General features: G+C 37.8%; 1 protein-coding gene across 7 annotated transcripts in view; it reads left to right on the top strand.

The window, feature by feature from the left end:
* dlgap1b (discs, large (Drosophila) homolog-associated protein 1b) overlaps window positions 1–27,462 on the top strand; it is a 116,227-nt gene that overhangs the window by 64,112 nt on the left and 24,653 nt on the right. For 3 of the 7 annotated variants that reach the window (XM_065294920.2, XM_065294919.2, XM_065294922.2), the window contains exons 4-6: window positions 7,101–7,315; window positions 12,207–12,387; window positions 17,025–17,271. In XM_065294920.2, coding sequence (XP_065150992.1) covers window positions 7,101–7,315; window positions 12,207–12,387; window positions 17,025–17,271 — 643 coding nt within the window. Of the gene's footprint in view, window positions 1–4,738; window positions 4,931–7,100; window positions 7,316–12,206; window positions 12,388–17,024; window positions 17,272–27,462 lie in introns of those variants that run through there. The other 4 variants (XM_065294923.1, XM_065294925.2, XM_065294924.2 and 1 more) reach the window with 4 other exon arrangements.

The following is a 27,462-nucleotide window of genomic DNA, read 5'->3' as shown; positions in this document are numbered from 1 at the left end:
ACAGTATGTTAAAGGCGGGGTGCATGATTTTTAAAAAAAACACTTTGGAAAAGGGAGTCAGGCTGAGTACCAAAACACAAGAATGCATTGAAATAGTACAGTATGTTAAAGGCGGGGTGCATGATTTTTAAAAAAACATTTTGGAAAAGGGAGTCAGGCCGAGTACCAAAACACAAGAATGCATTGAAATAGTACAGTATGTTAAAGGCGGGGTGCATGATTTTTAAAAAACACTTTGGAAAAGGGAGTCAGGCCGAGTACCAAAACACAAGAATGCATTGAAATAGTACAGTATGTTAAAGGCGGGGTGCATGATTTTTAAAAAAAACATTTTGGAAAAGGGAGTCAGGCCTAGTACCAAAACACAAGAATGCATTGAAATAGTATGTTAAAGGCGGGGTGCATGATTTTTGGGAAACACTTTGGAAAAGGGAGTCAGGCTGAGTACCAAAACACAAGAATGCATTGTAATAGTACAGTATGTTAAAGGCGGGGTGCATGATTTTTTAAAAACACTTTGGAAAAGGGAGTCAGGCCGAGTACCAAAACACAAGAATGCATTGAAATAGTACAGTATGTTAAAGGCGGGGTGCATGATTTTTAAAAAACACTTTGGAAAAGGGAGTCAGGCCGAGTACCAAAACACAAGAATGCATTGAAATAGTATGTTAAAGGCGGGGTGCATGATTTAAAAAAAAAACATTTTGGAAAAGGGAGTCAGGCCTAGTACCAAAACACAAGAATGCATTGAAATAGTACAGTATGTTAAAGGCGGGGTGCATGATTTTTAAAAAACACTTTGGAAAAGGGAGTCAGGCCGAGTACCAAAACACAAGAATGCATTGAAATAGTATGTTAAAGGCGGGGTGCATGATTTTTGGGAAACACTTTGGAAAAGAGAGTCAGGCTGAGTACCAAAACACAAGAATGCATTGTAATAGTACAGTATGTTAAAGGCGGGGTGCATGATTTTTAAAAAACACTTTGGAAAAGGGAGTCAGGCCGAGTACCAAAACACAAGAATGCATTGAAATAGTATGTTAAAGGCGGGGTGCATGATTTTTGGGAAACACTTTGGAAAAGGGAGTCAGGCTGAGTACCAAAACACAAGAATGCATTGAAATAGTACAGTATGTTAAAGGCGGGGTGTATGATTTTTAAAAAAACACTTTGGAAAAGGGAGTCAGGCTGAGTACCAAAACACAAGAATGCATTGTAATAGTACAGTATGTTAAAGGCGGGGTGCATGATTTTTAAAAAACACTTTGGAAAAGGGAGTCAGGCCGAGTACCAAAACACAAGAATGCATTGAAATAGAACAGTATGTTAAAGGCGGGGTGCATGATTTTTAAAAAAATCATTTTGGAAAAGGGAGTCAGGCCTAGTACCAAAACACAAGAATGCATTGAAATAGTATGTTAAAGGCGGGGTGCATGATTTTTGGGAAACACTTTGGAAAAGGGAGTCAGGCTGAGTACCAAAACACAAGAATGCATTGAAATAGTACAGTATGTTAAAGGCGGGGTGTATGATTTTTAAAAAAACACTTTGGAAAAGGGAGTCAGGCTGAGTACCAAAACACAAGAATGCATTGTAATAGTACAGTATGTTAAAGGCGGGGTGCATGATTTTTAAAAAACACTTTGGAAAAGGGAGTCAGGCCGAGTACCAAAACACAAGAATGCATTGAAATAGAACAGTATGTTAAAGGCGGGGTGCATGATTTTTAAAAAAATCATTTTGGAAAAGGGAGTCAGGCCTAGTACCAAAACACAAGAATGCATTGAAATAGTATGTTAAAGGCGGGGTGCATGATTTTTGGGAAACACTTTGGAAAAGGGATTCAGGCCGAGTACCAAAACACAAGAATGCATTGTAATAGTACAGTATGTTAAAGGCGGGGTGCATGATTTTAAAAAAACACTTTGGAAAAGGGAGTCAGGCCTAGTACCAAAACACAAGAATGCATTGAAATAGTATGTTAAAGGCGGGGTGCATGATTTTTGGGAAACACTTTGGAAAAGGGAGTCAGGCTGAGTACCAAAACACAAGAATGCATTGTAATAGTACAGTATGTTAAAGGCGGGGTGCATGATTTTTAAAAAACACTTTGGAAAAGGGAGTCAGGCTGAGTACCAAAACACAAGAATGCATTGTAATAGTACAGTATGTTAAAGGCGGGGTGCATGATTTTAAAAAAAATCATTTTGGAAAAGGGAGTCAGGCCTAGTACCAAAACACAAGAATGCATTGAAATAGTATGTTAAAGGCGGGGTGCATGATTTTTGGGAAACACTTTGGAAAAGGGATTCAGGCCGAGTACCAAAACACAAGAATGCATTGTAATAGTACAGTATGTTAAAGGCGGGGTGCATGATTTTTAAAAAAATCATTTTGGAAAAGGGAGTCAGGCCTAGTACCAAAACACAAGAATGCATTGAAATAGTATGTTAAAGGCGGGGTGCATGATTTTTGGGAAACACTTTGGAAAAGGGAGTCAGGCTGAGTACCAAAACACAAGAATGCATTGTAATAGTACAGTATGTTAAAGGCGGGGTGCATGATTTTTAAAAAACACTTTGGAAAAGGGAGTCAGGCCGAGTACCAAAACACAAGAGTGCATTGAAATAGTATGTTAAAGGCGGGGTGCATGATTTTTAAAAAACACTTTGGAAAAGGGAGTCAGGCCGAGTACCAAAACACAAGAATGCATTGAAATAGTATGTTAAAGGCGGGGTGCATGATTTTTGGGAAACACTTTGGAAAAGAGAGTCAGGCTGAGTACCAAAACACAAGAATGCATTGTAATAGTACAGTATGTTAAAGGCGGGGTGCATGATTTTTAAAAAACACTTTGGAAAAGGGAGTCAGGCCGAGTACCAAAACACAAGAATGCATTGAAATAGTACAGTATGTTAAAGGCGGGGTGCATGATTTTTTAAAAAACACTTTGGAAAAGGGAGTCAGGCCGAGTACCAAAACACAAGAATGCATTGAAATAGTATGTTAAAGGCGGGGTGCATGATTTTTGGGAAACACTTTGGAAAAGGGAGTCAGGCTGAGTACCAAAACACAAGAATGCATTGTAATAGTACAGTATGTTAAAGGCGGGGTGCATGATTTTTAAAAAACACTTTAGAAAAGGGAGTCAGGCTGAGTACCAAAACACAAGAATGCATTGAAATAGTACAGTATGTTAAAGGCGGGGTGCATGATTTTTGAGAAACACTTTGGAAAAGGGAGTCAGGCCGAGTACTAAAACACAAGAATGCATTGAAATAGTACATTAAAGGCGGGGTGCATGATAAAAAAAATCTTTGGAAAAGGGGAGTACCAAAACACACTTGTAGCCAATCAGCAGTAAGGGGCGTGTCTTCTAACTGACATCATTGCCTGAGTTGCGTATGTGTAGGGCAGGTCTATAAAAAGAAGGTCCAGATTCTATTGGGGTAGGGGCTGTTTGTTTAGATGATTTCAAATCTTTTCAGAGATCGGGTCACCCTGCCTTTAATTATTGTGACATTCTAAATAGATGAATATCAAAATGTACAATACAAAGCAAAGTGTAGTAACAGACAATGAAGTGCATGTTTAAATAAGAAAGAAATAGAGGAATGGTAAGAGGAGAAGGGTAAAGAAAATGGAGTCAGGAAAGATAGAGGAACTTAATAAAAAGGCTCCAGGAGAAGGAAATGTGCCAAGGTGCAATATCACAGAGACCATCTGCAATATTGAGTGCCTTTCTGCTTAACAGAATTAAACTGTAAGTGCACCGCCACTAAAAATGGTTCAAATATGTACCCCAGCTGTCACTAGGGCAGTACCCCCAATTCATATCGGTACATCAGAGGTACAATAATGTTCCCAAATGTATACAAATCTGAACCTAATGGTAAATATAGGACCTTTTAAAGGGTACTGCCCCAGTGACATGGCTGAGGTACACATTTTGACAGTTTGACAAGCAGTGTACACTGTCAGAAAAACAAGGGACAAAAAAAGTACAAAACTGTACCTTTTCTGTCACTCTCTCTCTCTATCCCCACATTTTATTTTGTGCCACCATACTTACTTGTGTAACTACTCATGTAACAGTCTTTAAATAGGGATAACATGAAAGTGTTTGGTGGCTTTTAAATTCATCCCTGTTTGGATCCTAAGGAGGATTCGGGGCTGGAATAAAAGCTAACACATTCACGACGTGCTGTGCAAAGATGCAGCGCGTGCATTGAATAAAGATAGGCATGTATTAATTTGTCTAAGTTGAGGTAAGAACATTGTAAAATATTGAATAACACTGATGTTTTCCTTTAAGGAACTTTTTACCAGTTACATTTTAGGGGTACAAAACATTTACAGTAACTGTACCTTCAATAGATCCTTACTGCACCGTAATGTACCCAAAAGGGTTCACCATTATATTATGTTTATCATGACCTTAAGCTATTTTATAAATCTATGGTGACCCTATAATAGCGGAGCCCATAAAACCACAATTCAGGTTTGTCTCAATGCTGTCTCCATCTCTTCCTTTATTCCTTGCTCATTTCCATCCTCTACTCTTTAAAAAACGTCTCACTGTCTGGAGAGTAGATCCTGTCCCTACTCTGAACAATATCTCTCTTTGTTGCCCTCTCTCTCTTTTACTTGCTCGTTCTCTTTTCGGTGATGGAGGATACGTTGTTGGGTTCGGCCCCCGATAGAGCGTGTGAAAAGGGGAATGTGCGAAAGATTTGGGCTTGCATACGTTATCATGCGGCACACATCGCTTAGAGAGACCCGGCTCGTGAGCTCTCCTTTGGAGGACACCAAAATGGTGAATGTTTTTAAAAGAAACCAAGGCGCGCTGGATAATATGAAATGATTGTTATTCATCTCAGAGAGGTGAGGGTTCGAAAAGGGCACTTTATGTGCCTCGTACATGGACAGCGTAAATGGGCGTGAAATGTTTTTTTAGATCATTTACTGGTGTTTGAGTTCAATATTATTGTGAAGAGCACTTGAGTATGTAGTTACACAAAATTACCTTCGAGTATTACTTGAGCTTGTGTGGTTATGTAAGGCCATGTGTAGTATATCAGGGTGAGTTTTAAGCTTTATAGGCGTATATAATATTATGGACTATTGGAAGAGATTCAGTATGTTGCAAATATGGGAAGCAATTGTGAAGTTATTTTCTCTTAAAGTGAAGGGGTTTTAGTGTCATTTGTATTCCTGCTAACCAGGGAAGTTTTCTGGGTAACGCTTGTAAAATAAGTACATTAAAGCATGTATTAGTTAAGAGAATAAATCATTTATGAATCATTTCCATGCATAGATTATGCATGCATTTATAATCACATTTTAAATTAATGATCACAGAAATGCATTAATACTCATTCATATGCAAGGTTTGCTAATGTCAATACAAAAAAATACACTCACCTAAAGGATTATTAGGAACACCTGTTAAATTTCTCATTAATGCAATTATCTAATCAACCAATCACATTGCAGTTGCTTCAGTGCATTTAGGGTTGTGGTCCTGGTCAAGACAATCTCCTGAACTCCAAACTGAATGTCAGAATGGGAAAGAAAGGTGATTTAAGCAAGCGTGGCATGGTTGTTGGTGCCAGACGGGCTGGTCTGAGTATTTTACAATCTGCTCAGTTACTGGGATTTTCACGCACAACCATTTCTAGGATTTACAAAGAATGGTGTGAAAAGGGAAAAACATCCAGTATGCGGCAGTCCTGTGGGTGAAAATGCCTTGTTGATGCTAAAGTTCAGAGGAGAATGGGCCGACTGATTCAAGCTGATAGAAGAGCAACTTTGACTGAAACAACCACTCATTACAACCGAGGTATGCAGCAAAGCATTTGTGAAGCCACAACACACACAACCTTGAGGTGGATGGGCTACCACAGCAGAAGACTCCACTGGGTACCACTCATCTCCACTACAAATAGGAAAAAGTGGCTACAATTTGCACGAGCTCACCAAAATTGGACAGTTGAAGACTGGAAAAATGTTGCCTGGTCTGATAAGTATCGATTTCTGTTGATACATTAAGATGGTAGAGTCAGAATTTGGCGTTAACAGAATGAGAACATGGATCCATCATGCCTTGTTACCACTGTGCAGGCTGGTGGTGGTGGTGTAATGGTGTGAGTGATGTTTTCTTGGCACACTTTAGGCCCCTTGGTGCAAATTGGGCATCATTTAAATGCCTCTGCCTACCTGAGCATTGTTTTTGACCATGCCCATCCCTTTATGACCACCATGTACCCATCCTCTGATGGCTACTCTCAGCAGGATAATGCACCACGTCACAAGGCTCGAATCATTTTAAATTGATTTCTTGAACATGACAATGAGTTCACTGTACTAAAATGGCCCCCACAGTCACCAGATCTCAACCCAGTAGAGCATCTTTGGGATGTGGTGGAATGGGAGCTTCGTGCCCTGGATGTGCATCTCACAAATCTCCATCAACTGCAAGATGCTATCCTATCAATATGGGCCAACATTTCTAAAGAATGCTTTCAGCACCTTGTTGAATCAATGCCACGTAGAATTAAGGCAGTTCTGAAGGTGAAAGGGGGTCCAACACAGTATTAGTATGGTGTTCCTAATAATCCTCTAGGTGAGTGTATGTGTATGTGAGTGTATTGTGTTTAAATTAAGATGGTGGCTTGTTTCAACCTTTTGTTGGGTCGAATGCAGACATTCTCCAGGTTAACTTAACCCTACGGTTGGATTTCTCTACATTTTAAACTACCTTATGTTAAAAAGCCCACCTTTTTAGAGTGTATATAACTTTAAATGTAATTCAGTAATTTAACTAGCGATAAACCCTTTATATATATATATATGTGTGTGTGTGTGTATATGATTTAGGGGTCAAACCCAGCCGCTGGGTTAAATTAACCAAAAATATGTTTATATTTGACCCAACAATTGCTTAAAACAACCCAGCATATGTTACATTTTTGACCCAACGCTGGGTTGAAAATAACCTAGCTTTTTTTACTGATCCGGATCGGACCGGTCACTTATAGACAAATACAATTAATACTCCCTTTCTCTCTGTCTCTCTCTGCTTCTCTTCCACTGTGCAGGTTCCTCAGGATGAGTGGGGCAGTTTGTCACCCGTGGGTCAGGATGATGAGATCCCGTGCAGACGGATGAGGAGCGGCAGCTATATAAAGGCAATGGCAGAAGAAGACAGCGGAGACTCTGACTGCACCCCTAAACCATCACCTAAAGTCCAGGCCAGAAGAGCCAGCTACCTGAAAGCCACCCAGCCCTCCCTCACCGAGATGACCACGCTCAAGTGAGTATGCAGCTCAGAAATAGTATAAGTACATGTTATTCACAGGGGAAATTAAAGGCATGTATGTGTACACCCGGCATGCAGGTGCATGGGAGCTCAGAGTATAGATCTAATGCAATTTCAGGAAGCCTTCTCTTGGGTCATCTTAAACATGTTATTTTCTAGGACTTCCACTCATTCCCCTTTCAAATCGCTGTAAGGAAGGGTCTCTGGAGACTGGATGGTCTTCATCCTTAAACCCCCTCTCTGTTCACACACAAACACATACACAGCCTTGGCAGATTTATGCTATTTCTTATCAAATCCCTCTGTGTCTTGAGACTCTTTCTGCTACACTGAAATCCTTTCTCTCTCTCTTCTTTATGAAAAATTCAGTAGAACAAAGTCATTTCAAAGGGAATTTTTCCTGTGCCTTTAAGGTTCTTGCCGAGTTCTTTTATTTTTGCCAGTTACAAATCGTACTAACATATAAAAATAGGTGTTTAATGCAAAGGATGATCTTCATTTTAATTTTTAATTTTTTGAACTACACATGTATTGTGCTGTTGTAAACCCATAATACAATGCATGCATCAGAGCGGCGTTTGAAACTAAACTAAAATCTGGCATTCAAAAGCTAATTTAAACTGGTCATTCTATGAAAATGGTGGCGTTTTGAACAGACATCTTTTTAAAAATGTAATTCTTTTTTTATACCAAAACTTATAGTCAGATGATAGTTAACCTCTTAACATTATAAATCAACTTAAATGACAGCTTAATGTATTTTTATATTTTTACTACATTACATTAAAAAATGCTTGTGCTGCTTTTTTGTCACTGGTGTTACCAATATTTTAGATGACAATTCAGGCTTCCCAGAATGTATTTTGACTATTTAATTTGCATACATAATCAAAGCCAGAAAAAGTTAATGTAATATTAAGAAATTTTCTTGATTAGTAATAATTTACTTTAAACAGACATGTGTAAAGTTCTATTGTGTGACCTTTTTCTATTTCTACCATTCTGGTTTTTGTTTTAACATTAGAAATAATTGAGGTTGAGTGATCAAAATTGAATGATGGTATCTTTAAAATGCTTACTAATGAATGCAGCAACAGTTAGGTAGATACAAAAACCATATTCTATAAAACTGGGCAACTCTGATGCCAGAAAATCAATATGCCAGTGACACAATGTAACACCAGTGACGCAAAGTGAAACCAATGACAAAAGGACAGCAATATTATGTGTTTACAATATTAAAACAGTAATGAAATGCTAACAAGTCTTTATTAATATAATTTTTGAGGCTTTTATTAAACCTTATGTTGATAAAAAGTTAGTGTTGTTATTGATTGTCACTGGTGTTATCGTCATGTCACTGGTGTTACCAGCAGCAACAGTAACACCAGTGACGATAACACCAGTGACAAATCTACAGACACAAAGGCATATCTAAGATTGCGGCCACAGTAGCTCAAACCACACTTCTTAAATTGTAAATAAATCACTTATTTGTGCAATTTGAAGAATTATATTGATAAAATTTCCTTTCCCCTTACTATAAACTGTAGAACACCAGTGACACATCTTAAGTCCTCGCACGAGATTATCAAATTATTTATCAAATTGCTAAAAGATGAGGAGAGAGTGCACACTCACCTTGTGCTTTTCAAAACAGCCATGCCTACAATGCATCTTTGACCCATGAAGAAGTTGGCAAGGATGTTGATTTTTTTTCAAAGTGATGGTTTTTATAAATTGTAACACCAGTGACATGAAATTGAGGGACAGGTATTCCCTGTAAATTATTTCTAATATTTAGTTGATATTTTAGTTTTTTAAGTAGTCCACTAAATAACTGTACTACTTCCCTTTGTATTATGACATTTAAAGGGGGAGAATAATATATTTTTAACTCAAAATATTTCACTAAACCACGACTCCTAAACCCAGGGGCCAAGCAAATTTCATGGTACTGACCGTGTTTTACAATATATTTAAAAATGTTTTGCAATATAGCTGTCTTACATACAGTACAGTATGTTTTTTTTAATAATAAAAAACCTCAATTAAAACAAAAAACATATATTTTGTGTCATTATCTGACAATTTTAAGTGTTTTTCCTGGTGGTTGGGGCTGGGACAGGAAAGCCACCATTTTCATAGAATGACCCAAACCTTGAAATAAATGTTTTAGCTTAGTTTATACTGGCAAATTTCACAAACATTATGACATATCTATAAAAGGAACACAATTCTCTTCATAAAACATGATGATACATTCCCAGATCATGCGGGCATAACATGGATAATCAGGTTTTGCACAAACAAAAGTTCATGCCAGCTCAGGTGCACGCAAGGATGATACGTATATGACGTGCATTTTTCAATTTACATTGCTGAGCTTATAGTTTGTAATGAAAATGTATAATTGTCTTAAATTAGATTACAGTAGTGAAAACTCGAAATCCCATGGACTATTCATGAGCACAAGTGATTTGCATTATAAAGGAATGAACACACACACATTTGGCTGTATGTGTGTGTGTGTGTGTGTGTGTACATGTGTGTGTGTGTGTGTGAGAGAGAGCTTTGCAAACACTGCATTTGTTTAATGCAAGCGCTGTCGCTTTTGACAACAGCAGATGCTCATCAGCGCAGAAAAGGAACACAACATCTAAGTATGTTATTTACGTGCTTGGGCTTGATAAGAGTTGCCGCAGCATTGAATATTTATGATCAGGGCATTGTGCCGTCAATGCATTCAAGCCTTTACATATACACACACATTAAACCTTGCTACTATATAAATCCATACCTACATCTACAGGTTTTCATTCAGTAATCAAACTGTGTAGACATATAAACTGTACACATTCATATACTGTATGTGTTCATAAACAACTACATAAACTAAAGGAAATAAAAGGAGATTTGGTGTATTTCAGTGCAGCGTATTACACCACGTTGCGTTACGTAATAAAGTCGCCCGAGGCCAATGCTTGTTACAGACAGACATCTCTTTCTTTGTTTCCACGGTAACATGACCTCAGATCACTTAAGGACCACACCACATATCAATGACTGGCCTGGAGACTGTATCAGCGAGTATTTGCACGTGTTTATCATTAGCCGAACATCACTACTACCATGGCTCATATCGTGGGTTAGGGATTTGTTTCAAACCTCTCAGCATCGACCTCTGGCATGTAACTAACCCCGAAGCATTTGTTCTGTGAACATGAGTGATATCACATATCAAGGGGCTTATTAAGGACATGTTTGTCTTATGAAAGTGAAAAAAAGTGAAAAGTAAGCTATATTTAGGGACCAGGACTGGATTCACAAAACATTCTGAAGAATAAAATTCTTGTTAACTGCCATTTTTTTTTTTTAAATTCAAGCTTAAGAAAAAAGTTAAGGATATTTTGTATTCTCAAAAAAGCTTTTTAAAGGAACACGCCGACATTTTGTGAATTTAACTTATTTACCGTATCCCCCAGAGTTAGATAAGTCCATACATACCTTTTTCATCTCGGTGTGTGCTGTAACTCTGTCTGACACCCACCGCTAGCTTAGCTTAGCACAAAGACTGTAAGTAAATGGCTCCAGCTAGCATACTGCTACCTATATGTGACAAAATAATGCCATTTTCTATTTATATGTTGTGATTTGTATAGTCACAGCGTGTACAAATAACAAGGTCATATGAGACACAGCAATCTTTTAACCGTATACATACTGGGAACTATATTCTCAGAAGGCGAAGCACTGCTACATGGGCGGAGTGAATCTTAGCAAACTCTCTGCTCCTCACCACTGGGTTTCTCGAGTTCTGCGAGCAAATCATTCCACCTCCATCTTTTAAACTCTCAGCTATACCTACACTTTTAAATAAAATGATCAAAATACTGTAGGTACCCTAGCAAATGTACCCCCGAGGTACTAATATGAACTCTTTAAGCTAGGAGTATAGTCTGTTTTTGTACATGTTCCCCGAACGTATGCGCACGGTCGAACTTACATCCTTGCAAAGTATAGTTTAATCTTTATTTAACGCATGCACATTGCAACAAAATGCAATGCGTCTCCTGGGCTACATATTACATTTGCACATGCGTGACCTACCCATAAAAAGTAGACCATACTTCGACTTTTAGGTGCAACTTTTTGAAATGGTACTGCCCCGGTGACACCTGGGGTACAAAGTTTGACTATTTTTCTGACAGTGTAAAGATAAGTGTTGATGACTGAGTAACATTTGGGTTTGATCAAATTTGATACAAAGCAAGTGTTGGTTCTATTATTTTTTTATAAATTAATATTTTGTTATACTTTTTGTAATACTTTATTCTTTTTATCTTAGTCCTTTTTTGCGCTTTCTACATTTTGTCTGTTGTCTCTCTTTCTCTACATTCCTCACTCCAGTGAAGAATGAGTAATGTGTGTTTTCTTCTTGCTGTATCCGCATACTATTTTAAGAGCAGCATCCATAATTAAGATTGACTAGACTTGAAAGGATAAAATTGTGTTTGTCTTAGTGTGTTCATGTTTTTAATGTGTTTCTGTTTATATTTCAAAGGTTTGGTTGTCCATGTAAACACAAAATTCATGTCTAATTGTTTGTTTCTGAGGCCTTTATCATCAAACCAGAAATGCCAACACCAAATTAAAACTTTGTAATTATTTACTCACCCTCATGTCGCTTGATCCCCCATTGTGTTTGGTGTTGTTTGGCGTTTTATTATGGAAGTGAATAGTGACCACCTTGGTCACCATCCACTCCCATAGTAACCAGAAAACCCTTCAAAATGACTCAAAAGTGATCAATAAAATCAAATCAAAAATTGAATCCAGTATGATATTGATGTTTGTATATATCCATTTTTCTCTCTCTGTGCAGGATCAGTACAGATTCGCACTCCCCCAAGCTTCAGATCCGGAGTCACAGCTACTTGCGAGCGGTGAGTGAGGTTTCAATCAACCGCAGTATGGACAGTCTGGACCCTGCCGGACTGCTGGCCTCACCCAAATTTCGCTCCCGAAATGAGAGCTACATGAGGGCTATGAGCACCATCAGTCAGGTTGGTCATTCGCTCCCCTCTCTCTGGTGGAAATTGCCGTTAGATACTGATCTCAGACCAAGTTTGCATCTACCCACTGTGGTAGTTTAGACTCAGCAGTGGGAAAGATAACTGGTCCTGAATCAGATCCTACAAGTAATTTCCATCCAGAGACATCCTCGACGTGAACTCTTCGAGAAGGTTTGCAGAGGGGAGGAAAAACAGTAGAGGATGTGGAAAATGTCGGAGACTTCCATAAAAATGCAATTGGTTATCATCTCTTCATCCATTGTCTTAACCATTGTCAAGTTCCATACTACTATTCTAGTATGTGAGATTGAGATTTGTCCATAATGATATGTTGTAAATAAGTAACAACTTTTAAACATCAAGCCCCTACATTGTTTACCATTTTTGAAGGCCCTCTCGCTCATTATATTTATCGAATAAAATGTATATTTTTACTTGTTTAGCTTTTTCCTAGTTGGGAATCGCTTTTCTGTATGGATTGCATACTTTTTCGGTGGATTTTTAAAGTATGCATCAAGGGTTTATTGGTTAATGGGTCAGTGACAAAAACGGTTTGGCAAGATGAGAAATCTTTTTAAAAAACAGGTTTATTTCAATGCAGGTAGTGTACTTATGTTGATTTTATGCAATAAAAAATTACATTTGCACCATTTTTATGAAATTAAAGACTGAATGGACCTGAAAATGTCAAATGGTGTAACCACCAATTGCGCAAAAGAATGAGAAATGTTAAATATGTTATCCACCTTGATGGAATTTAAGCGTAATCATCAATATATATATATATGTATTTAATCTTAAAATATCATTTTATTAGTTATTTCTAGATGTAAATTGTAATCCGTTTTTTTGTAATATCTGTCCTGAGTTTTTTTGCAAAAAAAATCATTACACTAAACTAGATGATTATATTTTATTCCACATTTTTATAAATATATTTATATTTTCATTTAAAAAAATACTAGTTACACCAATTGACACAGACTGATTACACCACATTTTTGCAATTATCCCCCAAATATTCTTTCAAAATGAAATAAAACCAGAAATTTTAGACTCAAAAAAAGAAAATGTGTTCAAGAAATCTGCAAATTTATTTTGAAATTTTAACCCTTTTACATTTAATTGAACCATATGGACACAAAATAATTAAAGGGACACTTTAAAAAAAATATGCTAATTTCCAGCTTCCCTGGAGTTAAACATTTGATTTTTACCCTTTTTGAATCCATTCAGCTGTTCTCTGGGTCTGGCGGTACCACTTTTAGCATAGCTTAGCATAATCCATTAAATCTGATTAGACCATTAGCATTGCGCTAAAAAATATCCAAAGAGTTTTAATATTCTTCCTTTTTAAACTTGACTTTAGGCGTAGTGATATTATGCACTCCTCAAAAATAGTCCCCTTGGTTACTTTCAATAGCAGGGGACTATTTTCAGGCGCTGCGTTATATCACTACGCCTGCTGCAGCCATGTTACAGCAGAAAGTCCTGATTATTACAAAAGAATGAGAGTATAGTTCCTAGCCATATCTGCCTAGAAAATCACAACTTTTAATTTTTTCGTCCTTTTTAGTGAACGATGTAACTACAGAAGAGTCAAGTTTTAAATTGGAAAAATATAGAAACTTTTTGGTTATTTTTAGCGCAATGCTAATGGTCTAATCAGATTCAATGGATTATGCTAAGGTATGCTAAAAGTGGTAGCGCCAGACCCAGAGATCAGCTGAATGGATTCCAAAACTGTAAAAATCAAATTTAACTCTAGAGGAGCTGGAAAATGAGCAGATTTTCAAAAAAGTGGAGTGTCCCTTTAACGTAACATCATTGACCCTAATACCAACTGCGTTATAGCAGAAGAGTTTCAAATGATCCTCTTTTTCTTTTTTAAATCGCGTAAGTACTGAATAGACTCAGTAACATGAACCTTTCTATCATCAGCAAGTGCATGCTTTTGATGAATAGCAGAGGTATTCAAATTAGGATTCAAACAAGGTCTTACATAAAGTCTGAATCTGATCTGTCGGATTTGCTATTGAAGCTTTATTCGGGAATATTTGCTAGTATATTTTTTTAAGATATTTAGGATATATTCACATATAAAGGTTGTCGTCACGATTAGCATGTGTACTACCTAAGGGATTTTCAAGGTGAGTTTGCAGGATTAGGGTCTGTTGCTATGGGATTTCAAGGTGAGCTTTCAAGATTAGCTTCTTTAGCTGTGGGATAAAGGAACAGTCAGTGTTAACCACAAAGAGAATTTTAAGGTGAGCGTTTAGTGTCCTGACAGCTCACTCAGATAGACAACAGCCCTAACCTTTTCGAGAGCTGCTTTCCTTTGCAAGAAAAAGACACTGTCCTCAGGCGTTTGTGTGTTTGTGTTTGCTTCCTTTTCCCTTCTGGATATATCAATCATTGCATTGACAAAGCTCACCAGAAGAAAACTATCATTCATTGGTCTTTCAGTGTGCGCTGGCATGTTTGCATTGTGCGTGTATGTGTGGTTGTGTATGCATTTGTGCACATGGGGTTTTTATTGCCTCTAAATTATTAGCAAACCTACCTGTGAGTGCTTGTTTGTCTACAGCCCTCTTCAGCCAATGGCAAACCTTTCTACTATCTATTCCTCCAATCACAATGCACCAGCAGTCCTTTAATCACAACAACCTGTCCACCAATCACAAGACTTCCTTCTGTAATGAGTTTCACTCTTCTTTACTATGGCTTTCTACTACACTGCCGTACCGTCTGGTGGTTGGGTAGTGACACTCACTGTGATCTATATAGAGCACCTGCAGGGATGCAGCCACACCTGCTATTACTTGCAAATTCAGATTTCCTCCCCTCTGCACTCTATTTGTCTGTGATTTCCGTGTGTTACACGTCTTTTAGCTCTTGTGTATACTTGTGTATTTTATGAAAAGTATGATTGTTGTTTAAAACATATTAATTAATGAAAGGTCATGTTTTCCAACCGTATAAGGGCCAGTAAAACATCCTAGACTGGGGAAATCATTAGTTAGTCAAGTATTTCATGAAAAAAATTGAATATTAAATTGTATACATTATGTAAATTATATACATAAGAATTAAAGCAGGGTTTTGCAAGCCAGGGTTGAAAGCAGTGCTTTTAAACATTACATATGAAAAACATTACTCAGCCCAAGGTTAAAAGTGTAAGGGCGTGCACACCCATCCCTAATTTGGTTACAGGTGCAGGACACAGTGAGTAAACTTATGTAATAGTATTAACTCATTCCCTGCCAAGTATTCTTTGAAAAGTTGCCCGCCAGCATTTTTGTGATTTTCACGAAAGTTTCACAAAATGCCTTCCAGGAAAATTTTCTTCTAAAATATAAACATACAAATATATCAAATTAAAGAACAGACAAACAAACCAAAACAGGAAAAAAAACGTTTCATCCTATCTATATTTTTTTCTCTGCTTACAAACTCTTAAATATGGGTATTTTTCTTTAAAAACATTTTTTTTAGCAAAAAGCTGAAATAATTGCCTTTTTGTGAAGGAATTTAGTCAGAGATCAGCTTTAGAAGGATTATCAAAACATACACAGAGTTTAAAATTAGTAAATTAGTTTTGGCTTCATTTTGTTCATAAATTGAGTAAGTGCCATCTAGTGGATAATCACGGTATTGCAGATTAACATGAAAATTCTTCAGAAACAAGTTTTTATGCAAATGTTTTATCTTAGTTGACATGATAACTCATCATTGGTGGGGAAATAGTTAAATTGTCTGCATAAATTTCTGTAGCACAATTGGTAGAGCATTGGGTAGCAACGCAAAGGTTGTGGGTTTATTCTCTAGAAACACACATATTCTTTAAAATTTACAGCTTGAATGCACTGTAAATTGCTTTTGGATAAACGCATGGATCAAATGCATGAATGTAATCTCAGTGTGCACACAATGTATAACTTTTTATTTTTTTGAAAGCATTGTTTAATTATTGTGCTTTCTTTGATATTTACTGTATAAAAACAGCATTTAAAGGGATAGTTCACTCAAAAATGGAAAATTTGTCATTATTTTCTCATCCTCATGTTATTCTAAATCTCTATGGATTTATTTTTCTAATGAACACAAAATAAGATATTTTAATAAATGATGGTAGTAACCATTGACTTCCAAAAAAAAAAAATACAATGGATTTCAATGGGTACCATCAACTGTGTGTTTACCATCATTTATCACAATACCTTCATAATATTTGTACAATTTTCATTTTTGGGTGAAATATCCCTTTAACTGCATCCTATGAGCTAAATCTCCGATTTCCTTATTGCATTTTTTAACAAGGTTCAGCCTTGTGATTATCCAGGGAATATTCACATCCTTCAAAAAATGCAGCATTAAGTTAAAACAACATGGTTTTGCAAATCAATTCAACCTACTATTTTAAGTTTTGATTTTTAAGTTAACATAACTTATAAAAACAAGTTGAAATTGTTTAACTTCATTTGTTAAAGTAACATAAAAATACATAAATGCCGCATTTTGTTTTACAGTGCTGGTAACAGCACAGATATGTGCTGTAATTCATTGACAGGTACTGTATGTCAAGTGTAACATGACGGCGTGTGGTGACGCAGTGTCTCCCCCTGCAGGTGAGTGAGGTGGAAGTGAACGGGCAGATCGAGGCCGTGTGCGAGAGCGTGTTCAGTGAGATGGAGTCTCAGGCCGTGGATGCTCTGGACCTGCCGTTGTCCGGATGCTTTCGGATGAGGAGCCACAGTTACGTGAGAGCCATCGAGAAGGGCTGCTCACAGGAGGAGGAAGAGGAGAGGGCTTCGCAGCAGGCCATCTCACCGGCACGAGCCGCAACTACTGTGAGAACCATCCAGAGCAGCACAGGTACCAAATTATTAAAACAGTTATTGGGACTATATCAAGAGGAATCAAATTATCTTTAGTCTTTGATGATGAAAGAGTACTATAAAGTGCTGTCGGAATTCAAAAGTGAACACGAAAATCACTCTGAATTTATGCTGCTTTACAATGTCAGGCACGTACCACCAACCACAATAGTCTCATCATAATGCACAGCATCCAAAAACATGGTGTTCAATCTTAGGGCTCAAAGAGAAGTCGTAATAATGATGCAAAACTGAATTATACATACTTTACAATCCTTTCCTGATCCACTTCTTCCACACCGGTCACATAATCTCTCTAAAAAAAAAACACAGAGTTTGTGCTACAAGCACTCTGCATTCATCAAGTCATGGGTTGTAAACCCGAGGGTCACCGATTTGAATCTCAAGGCCGGGCTAAGGTGCTTGGAGCAAGGCACCATCCCCAATTGCTCTCCAGGTGATGCAGTCATAGCTGCCCACTGCTCCATGTGTGTGTGTGTGTGTGTGTGTGTGTGTGTGTGCGTGTGTGTGCGTGCGTGCGTGCGTGTGCGTGTTCAATACTTACTGGATGGGTTAAATGCAGTGGTCACATTTTGAGTATGGGTGACCATACTTGACAATCGCGTCACTTAACATTTAAAAACAAGCATTCTCAATATCAGCGATCTCTGATCAGCCAATCCAACAAGAACAAGTTGCTGTTGGATAACAAGCTTTAAGACACATGCATGGCCTTTATAGAAAAAAAATGCTTCAACTTTGTCCTTCCCCTCCTAACAGTTTTCTATATTTATGTTTACTCTTTCTGCTGCTTCATCAGTACTATGAATAGAGAAAGCCAAGGCCTCTCTCTCTCTCGCTCTCACTCGCTCGCTCGCTCTTTCTCTCATGCAGCTTGTGTGTTTAATTACAGAGATTAGAGAGTCTCATTCTTTGTCCTCATCACACTGTCATCAGGGTCGTAGTTGGCTAATTCAAAACATTTACACACAAGTGGAATAAAGAGAGGCTGGAGAGAGAGAAAGAGGCAATAGATAATAGATGAAGCTGAGATTTGGGGGATTTGGGAAGTGACCTCTGCATAAGGCAGTAACAGATGTAAAGCACCATCTTAAGTGGTGTCCCATGTGTGCAAAATAAGTAGCCAGCTGAAATCGCTCCTATACAGATCAAAAGTTAGCCAGGCTTGGTTCAGTCTTAATTGCTTCTGCGGGCCATTATAGTGATGTTCACTTAAATGAGATTTAAAAATGGTTATCAATTATAAAAAATCCCAGGTGGTATATATTCAACTTTTAAAATCGAAGGCAGTCACCTTCCTGGGTCTTGGTTCAGGTTTTAGTTCTTGCTGTAATATTGTGGGTTCCAGGTTAAAGGCGTATGAGATACAGACAACCAGAGCATCATTCACTCATAAAAATCAAGGTGCTTAAAGGGACACGCCAACTTTTTGGAATTTTAGCTTATTTACCCTATCCCCCAGAGTTAGATAAGTCCATACACACCTTTTTCATCTCTGTGCATGCCGTAACTCATAATCGAGCAGTATGCCAGCTGGAGCCATTTACTTCAAGCCTTTGTGCTAAGCTAGGCTAGCGGTGGGTGCGTCAGAAAGAATTACGGGACAAACAGAGATGAAAAGGGTATGCACTTATCTAACTCTGGTGGATACGGTGAAAAAGCCAAAGTCTCAAAAAGTCAGCGTGTTCAATTAATGCTGCGTTCAGGCCAGCTGCGCTAGAGACGTCATGCGCGAGTGATTTCAATGTTACGGTGCATTCACACAGGGTGTAAGCGGTAACGTTTCCCATTCACTTTTAATGGGTGACGTCAAGCGTTGCTGAACTGAATTGTAGATCCGTCCGCTGCTGCTGAATTGTGGATCCGGCAGTACCGATGCTCGCTGCAGAAGTTGAACATTTCTCGACTTTTCAAGCGTCAACACGTGCGTCAGACAATCAGATCGCCTTATGCAAATAACCTAGACAGAGCCAGCCAATTACGTTTTTGGAAGACCGGAGCATGTATTGTGGCCACTATGATTGGCTGTTGGCCGCGCATCAGACAAGCCTTCCGTCAAGCGTTAACACTTTCGCCCATTGTGAATGTACCATTAAGTCAATGTGGAAACGCATTGACGCGTATCTGGAGGTCTTGTGGCGCGAATGAGGTGTTTAGTGCGGCGCGGTAGACGCAATTCCTCCTCATTCGCGCGTCTAGTTCACACGAATGGCACGAATTGAGCGTTGCCGCGGGAAACGCGCGTGTTGAAAAATGTGAACTTTGCCAGAAAAAAACGCACCGCGTTAACCAATCTGGAGCTTGCTCTAGTAGTGACGTGATTACAGAAAGCGAGTGGAGTCACAGAAGCCCCTCCCATGACGCGAATTTCCGCGTGAATGTCTCGATGACTAGAATTTCACGCGCAAATGAAGCGAGTAAACTCAGAATGTTCAAGCGGCAAACTAGACGCTGTAGACACGAATTTGACGCCTCAAACGCGACTGGTGTGAACCCACGGTAAAAGGGGTTCGGCATAGAAGAGCAATTTTTTCATTACATATTTTTATCATCTAATGTAAAGATATATACTGTGTACATTTCGTACCAACACTGTTTTGAGGTACTCATATGATCTCTTTAGGTGATAGTGTGTTAGGCTATTATTAACTCTTTCACCGCCATTGACGAGATATCTCGTCAATTAAGAGAAAACGCTTCCCCGCCAATGACGAGATTTTCCGTCTTTCCGCAATACCGCTATTTTCCACCAGGTGGCACCCTTCCGCAACTTTTTAAACCCGGAAGTATTGCCCTATGGCAAGCGGCTGCATGTCCGTGTCTGTTTTAAAGATTGCTCTGAATGGGATCTCTATGAAAAGTCCGTCACAAAAATTGAATTATCTCTGCTTTTTGCTCAAAATGTGGTGTTTTTGCAGAAACCTACCCATATTCAAAAGCTGATTACAAAAGAACCACTGAAGGTAGGATGAAACGTTTTTTTTTTTTTTTTTTGAAAGCAGAGGGTCTGTTCTTTCATTTGGTATATTGTATGTTTATATATTTAAAGAAGAACATTTTCTGGAAGGCATTAAACTTTGGTGAAAATCATGAAAAACGCTGGCGCTGGCTGGCAACTTTTTTTAAAAACCGCTGGCGGTGAAAGAGTTAATAACAGTCACCCTTTTTCATACAGTAGATCATATATGGATTATATACGTTTTACCTTATGTTTCATAATATTTGTTTTGCTTAATATTAGTCCCATAAATTATTTATCCTGCCCTACTCAAACAAAAAGACCCTTCTGTTTCCTCAAAACATTTGCCCGTCACAAAAGAACAGAACTGCAGAAACACAGTTTAGCACAGTGGCCATGCGGTGAACCAATCAGATTATGGAAAGATTTGATTAACTTAATCACATACCCAAGCAAACCCGTGTCAAAGAGTTTAGCCGGGCAGTGAGATTTAATCTGTGAAAGAAGTTCAGGTCTACCTCCTGTTGAGTAAAGACAGCACAGACTGTGAGCTCACTTTATAACCAACAGAGACGGAGCGAGATCCCGCGATTACATCACTGTCACGGAGAGCACTCCATCAGGAGCCAGTGAAGCCATAAGACCTGATGGCAAAATAGTTACACATCCAAGATGCTTCATGTTAAATGAAACACACATACATCCAATGTTGTGCCTGAGGCTTGTGGTTACACATAAACAAACATGGACCTGTTATTGACTGAAGTGCCAAAATAGGAAATCAATCATAAAAGGCCATAAGGCATAAAAGCCATTACCAGCATTGGATTACCAGTGAAGGTGTGTACTTGGTATACTTTGTGTTGGTGAATGTTGAAATGTGTGATTGACAGGGCTGGATTAATAGACCATAGCCCCAACACTATTTGCTTAACACAGAAATGTTAAATAAAAATCTGTGCAGGGAGGGCATACCGGTAAGGCTTTGATATCAAAAATGAATACAAAAGGAGCACTTTTTATTCAGTTGCAGCGTTATGATTTGGTCCTTCATGATTTACATCTCAGTGGTGTAATGGGGTCTCGCTCTTTAGGGCCCCTGATATAGTCTGGGTGCCTCAGTCCGCTTACAACAGTGCCAAAGTAAATCACACGCAGATTTCTGCTGCTGTCCTAAAAGGTTACACACACAGAAATGTGCTTTTCACATTTGTCCTTTTGGCAGCTTTGATCTAAATGTCATTTCAATGGCATTAAAGGATTAGAAGTCCCAGTCTGTCTGTTTGAGGGTTTCTCTTTTGTGTGCATCATCTGCTTGCATATCCATCTCTCTTCTTCCCCACGCGTTTCTTCTTCGGGGGAAGTGGGATATAATGCTTTTATGTCTTTAACATTCAAAGAAACACCAGCAATAGTGAGAGACCTGAGGTCTAGGGGAATACATGCGCCTATTCTTCTGAGCAGCAGAATGGACTGATTCATCACAGATACACATCAGCAGCATCTAGATATAAAAATGACTGCGCTATTTCATTTGCTAGGAACATATACTTCATTTACTCTTTATATATGTTAGTATGAGAGATAAATAGTATGTGTTCAGGTGGAAACTGGTGAAACTGTGAAAACAGAGATTTAGTGATAGCTGAACTGAAGAGTAGGCTATTATAGGTATTTCAGAGATAGAGATTGCGTCACTGTCGTTTTTCTACCACACGAGGGCGCGCTTGAGCACACGCACTGCTGCATAACGATTTATCATAATGCACGTTTTACGACATACTATATAAGCTATAAATGATGAATTGTCATGTCATGTCACTTATGTGTTAAGTTAAATACTCATTTTGCGATTAAAAACGCAAATTTTGAATATGTACATATGTTGTCGTTTTTAAATAAAACACTGTCTGCACATCAAGCCTACATTAGGAATTATGCAATTTTGGCATAAAATATAAACTAGCATTTTGTACCTAATGTCGTGTAATACCATGCTGTCTAAATGATATCTACTTATATTGTAGATCATTCTTTTCATTTATTCATTCTTTCTTTTCTTTATCATTGCTTGTTTTATTCATTTTGAGAGTCTGTCCTACAGGGAACATGGTATTTTAAATACACTTGTCTATTTAAAATAACCTAGTTAAGGACTGAAGATAAATGTTTAATGCTGAAAAGGGTGACTATAATAAAATTATTAGAAAATGCACTACGCTTCCCCTTAAACATACATTATATAAAAATAAAACACATTTATGGGCCCATAATGCGTTGTGTTGTATTGCAGTGTTGATGTTTCGATGCGGGTATATACAGGCTACATCCGGTCAGGACATGGTTAATTGTTCATATCGTAATTTGATAATATAAATTAATTTTTTTAATAAACATTTTAATTATTATTTATTTATATAATATTGTATTATTTTTAATGTTGTTATTGTTTTCTTCTGATTTTCTTACAGGCTAATATTTAGCTACGTTTAATTCATTAATCATTTGGCCGTTTGGTACGATGGGAAGTCCCCAGCTAGCTCTATATCTTTTAGGCCCGTTCGGGAATCGGTGTATATAACGGATGTGACGGTGTGGGCCGGTCCCGTACCCGCCCGTGACTGAAGCGCGAGCATTAAGCTCCCGTTCACAGCAAAGCTGGAGTTTATCAAGAGATCCCGACGATTCATTCAGTCGCTTCTTTCTCTCATTGCCTCTCCGGTTACCATTTACCGAAAATTACAGGGTATGTGTGACTGCTGGATTCGCCTCCTCTGTGAGTATATACACACGCGCGTCTCTCTCTCTCTCTCTCTCTTTCTCTCTCTCTCTCTCTCTCTCTCTCTCTCTCTCTCTCTCTCTCTCTCTCTCTCTCTCTCTCTCTCTCGTGGTGTTTGATAGGGTTAACGGAGGTGATGGAGGATTGTGCTTACTCATACCGGTAGTGATGCAGTTCAAAGTCAGCATCCAATGCTATGTTTACGAGCTAATGGATTGTTACCTATCCTATAGGCTTTATGTGTATGTAACTTGAAAGACTTATCATACTCTTTGTTTTCTTTATATTGCTTATTTTGTGGGTAAAAATGTGATGTGAAACTGTTCAAGTTCTGTGGTGTATGTTTGAGAGAGAGAGAGAGAGAGAGAGAGAGAGAGAGAGAGAGAGAGTGAGAATGTGAGGGGGGGGACTCTGCCCAACATCCATCTATTTTGGTAGCTCATGTGATATTTGGGAGCAGGTGCATTATAGGCAAGCTCAAAAAGTTACACACATACACAATAAAAGAAATATAAGCAGGTTAAAATATTTGATTGTTCTTGTGTTTCGTTGCACTTTTTGTGGGTGCTTTCTTTGACATTTTTCAGACTGATAAACTAAGCAGTAGTTTTCTTTGAAGTGTTATTGGTGAGAAAACTGAGACATGTTGTGTCTAATTTTTCTTATGGCTCAAGAATCCAGATTTCTGTGTTTGTGTTTGAGAGGGAGAGAATATAGGGTGTCAAATATTTTCTTTCTAGTCTTGCTTCCTTGTCACAGCCCCTAGATCTCTATAAATAGCTGTTGCTGGTGAAAAGTTGTTAATGTCTTCCCACTTTAACAATGTTGGCATCTTAAAGTAACTGCCCTAGTAAAAAACTTCACAAACTGCCATTGTTGTGAGGTTTTTGGAGTCAAGATGTCTGCAATGTAATGAGTAATGTGGTGTTTTGAACAGAATGCATGAATTCAAAAATTCATTTTAGGAGGAGGATGCTGATGTTACTACGGCAACTAATTCATTTAAAGAATGTTTTCCTCAGGAAGAGAGGATGAGATGATGTCATTGTTGTTAAATGATCATACAGTAGACTCCCTGTCTCTGCTTTCTTTTATTTTCTCTCTTGCCTTCTTTCCCTCATTTTTTTGTTTTTGTAATTCTAGCATAGTGTGGTAGTTATGCTTCTATGAGATTCTTATGAGATATTATTTTTGTTATTGTAGAATACATTTCTGATTCAATAGCATTAAGAAATTTAATAGCATTATGACATCATATATAATTTATATATTATAATTTATTTTTAAACAATATTACAAATATCTGTGAATGGGCCGCCTCCTAATATAGGCAACAGTGATGTCATAAAAATGCCAAAGTCAAGTAAAGTCAATCAAAATAGATATAGATTACATAGATACCCACTCATTATATTGAATGTAAGCCTATATACTCTTGTATTATTACACAGAATCAATTTACTTCAATATCAATCCAAAAAGACAATTGTTAATGTCTAAAACTTTCTATTAGATGCCAATAATTTCTATATGAGCCAAATATTACTTTAAACCATTGCCAGTGTCTTTACTGCTGCCTTTCTGGATAGGTCACAAAATTGTCATATTCATAAACCTGATATAATGTTTATTTTGTACTAATGCAAACTAATCCTATCCGACCATAACAGTTTGTACAATAAGTGATGCAGTGACATAAACTGTGCACTAGAGGGCAGTTTAATTCCAATAAAAAGTGAAGTGACCAAATCTATTTTTAAACACATGCTAACCACTGACTCATAGTCATATTATACTGGTCATCATTTTTATATACAGCTCAGAGTATGCAACAACAATTGTTTTCAATAATAAGAATTTGGCAGATGCTTTTATATAGTGCATTTAAACTATATATGTGTGTTGTTCATACTAAACTACGATAATATTTTCCACAGCATGTGATGTCATTCAAATGTGTCATTTATTTAAAGCCCAATGCGATGTTTGAATACAAACACAATCCATGGTTGGAAATAGCAGAATTTGTGTACACTTATAACACTTCTGTCACATACAAAAATACTATGCACCGTATGCATGCTGTTATAGCTTGAATCTTTGCTGTGGGTTGGTGTGTGTATGTGTGTGGCTATAGGGCAGGATCTCTCTACAAATCACTCAGTGAGACGTTTCAGTTAAACAGACTCACTACTTTTCTTCCTCCCTCTCTTTCTCTCTCTCTCCCACACTTACCATCTCTCTCAACCACACAGATAATCATTTCCTTTCAGGCCCTCCCTCCACTCAGCATGAAAGGTGTTTTCGTGCTTTATATTTAAACATCATGTCTCAAAGCCCTAAGATTTATGCGATTTCCTCTTCCTTCCAGGAGTTAATCAGCCGGTGTAGATGTGTACATGTGTCTGAGACTAGAAAAATGCGCCGTCTGAAATGCTCGACTAGTGTGGGCAAGCAGAAAATTAAACAAACGCACACAGCGGAGGTATTATTTTAGAGCGACTTGTATAATCTTTTGGCTTTCATCTTAATCCCACATCTAAATCGACGACCTGAAAGTCACCTTTCCTGGCATAATACATAGGAGGTGATGTAATGCGTTTTAGTCTTAGTTTGACAAACACAAATGTGACCCTGTCTGTGAAAACTTATCTTAAAGGGACACTCCACTTTTTTGGGGTTTGAGATTGAAACATTTGATTTTTACCGTTTTGCAATTAGGGCTGTGACGGATCACAAAACTCACGGTTCGGATCACATTACGGTTTTTGAGGCACGGATCGGATCATTTTTCGGATCAGCAAAAGAAAGGTGGGAAAAATCTAATAACAAAAAAGAAATTACAAACATTTATAAAAAAGAACAAGTTGCACATTAAGTAAGACCTAAAATTAGCATTAGGTACAGAAATCCAATTAAATGAATTATAACACTCTCTTTATTGTACAAATGAAATATTATTATTATTATTATTATTTTAGAGCCACAGAAGTGATTTTCTCTTTGTCTTGGGATGTTTGATTAACATTAATGACACAGACTTAAGTAGGTTAATTGAGGTTACTGTCTCTTTAAGACCAAATAAGCACAGAATAGTTTCGGACTCTATAGTTCACTTACGACATAAACAAATGTTTTTATTAGAAAAAGAATACTGTGAGATCATTTTGTATGTATGTGCCCTGTCAAGAACAGAAAGATTTTATGTTGGCTTACTTTCTTGAAGTATATGTAGCCTATATGCACTACTGAGGGCACTTAAACGCGTGCGCACACACAAGCGGCGGGCGAATTTCAAACTGCGCTTCAGGAAGAAGATGCAGCATAAACTGTCACTTTGCTTCACATAAAAACGTTACGTTGTTTTTCATTGCTCTATTCAGCAAATGTATGTTAATGGACTACAGTATGAGACACAGTAGCGCGACTCTCTCTATAGTTTACACATGAGGAGTCTTTGAAAGGATGATCTGACTGGAGCTGGACCGGACACATTTAACCACATGTGCGTACGAAGTCTGCTCACTTTAGCACCTTTTTGCGGTCAAATTGTTTTAAATCACTTGAATGTTAACATTTGCAAGCCTTAGAAACACGTGCAAATGATAAACTTTCCCTATTGAAATTTGCATATTATTCCGCGAATGGCATGCATGCCGTGGGTCGTAATCCGTACGAATCATCCGTCACAGCACTATTTGGAATCCATTCAGCCGATCTCCAGGTCTGGCGGTACCACTTTTAGCATAGCTTAGCATATTCCATTGAATCTGATTAGACCATTAGCATCACGCTAAAAAATAACCAAAGAGTTCCAATATTCTAAGAATGATTTTACGCAGTGCCCAAAAATAGTCCCCTGCTATTGAAAGACAATTTTCGGGTGTTGCGCCTGCTGCAGCCATGTTACGGCAGCAAATTCCTTGATTATTACGCCAGAATGAGAGTATAGTTCCTACCAATATCTGCCTAGAAAATCACAACTTTTAATTTTCCGTCGGTCTTAGTACATGATGTAACTACAGAAGAGTCAAGTTTTAAATAGAAAAAAATATCGCAACTCTTTGGTTATTTTTTAGCATGATGCTAATGGTCTAATCAGATACAATGGATTGTTCTAAGCTATGCTAAAAGTGGTACCGCCAGACCCGGAGATCGGCTGAATGGATTCCAAGACAGTAAAAATCAAATGTTTCAATCTAGGGGAGCTGGAAAATAAGCCTTTTTTTTAAGTGGGGTGTCCCTTTAAGTAACGTTTGTGTGATTTAACATTCTGTAAAGATATAACCTTGATATCTTTAATATTGACTGGGTAAGGCCATGTCAAAGACTGTAAAATCAAACTTTCATGACTTCAACCTGGATTTCATTGGCAGGTTCACAAATGACATTTTCAAATGCTCTGAAGTCCTAGATGTGGATACTTAAGG

Source organism: Paramisgurnus dabryanus, chromosome 22 (assembly GCF_030506205.2).
Source record: "Paramisgurnus dabryanus chromosome 22, PD_genome_1.1, whole genome shotgun sequence".
Lineage (NCBI taxonomy): Eukaryota > Metazoa > Chordata > Actinopteri > Cypriniformes > Cobitidae > Paramisgurnus > Paramisgurnus dabryanus.
This window is presented reverse-complemented; position numbering and strand designations above follow the sequence as displayed.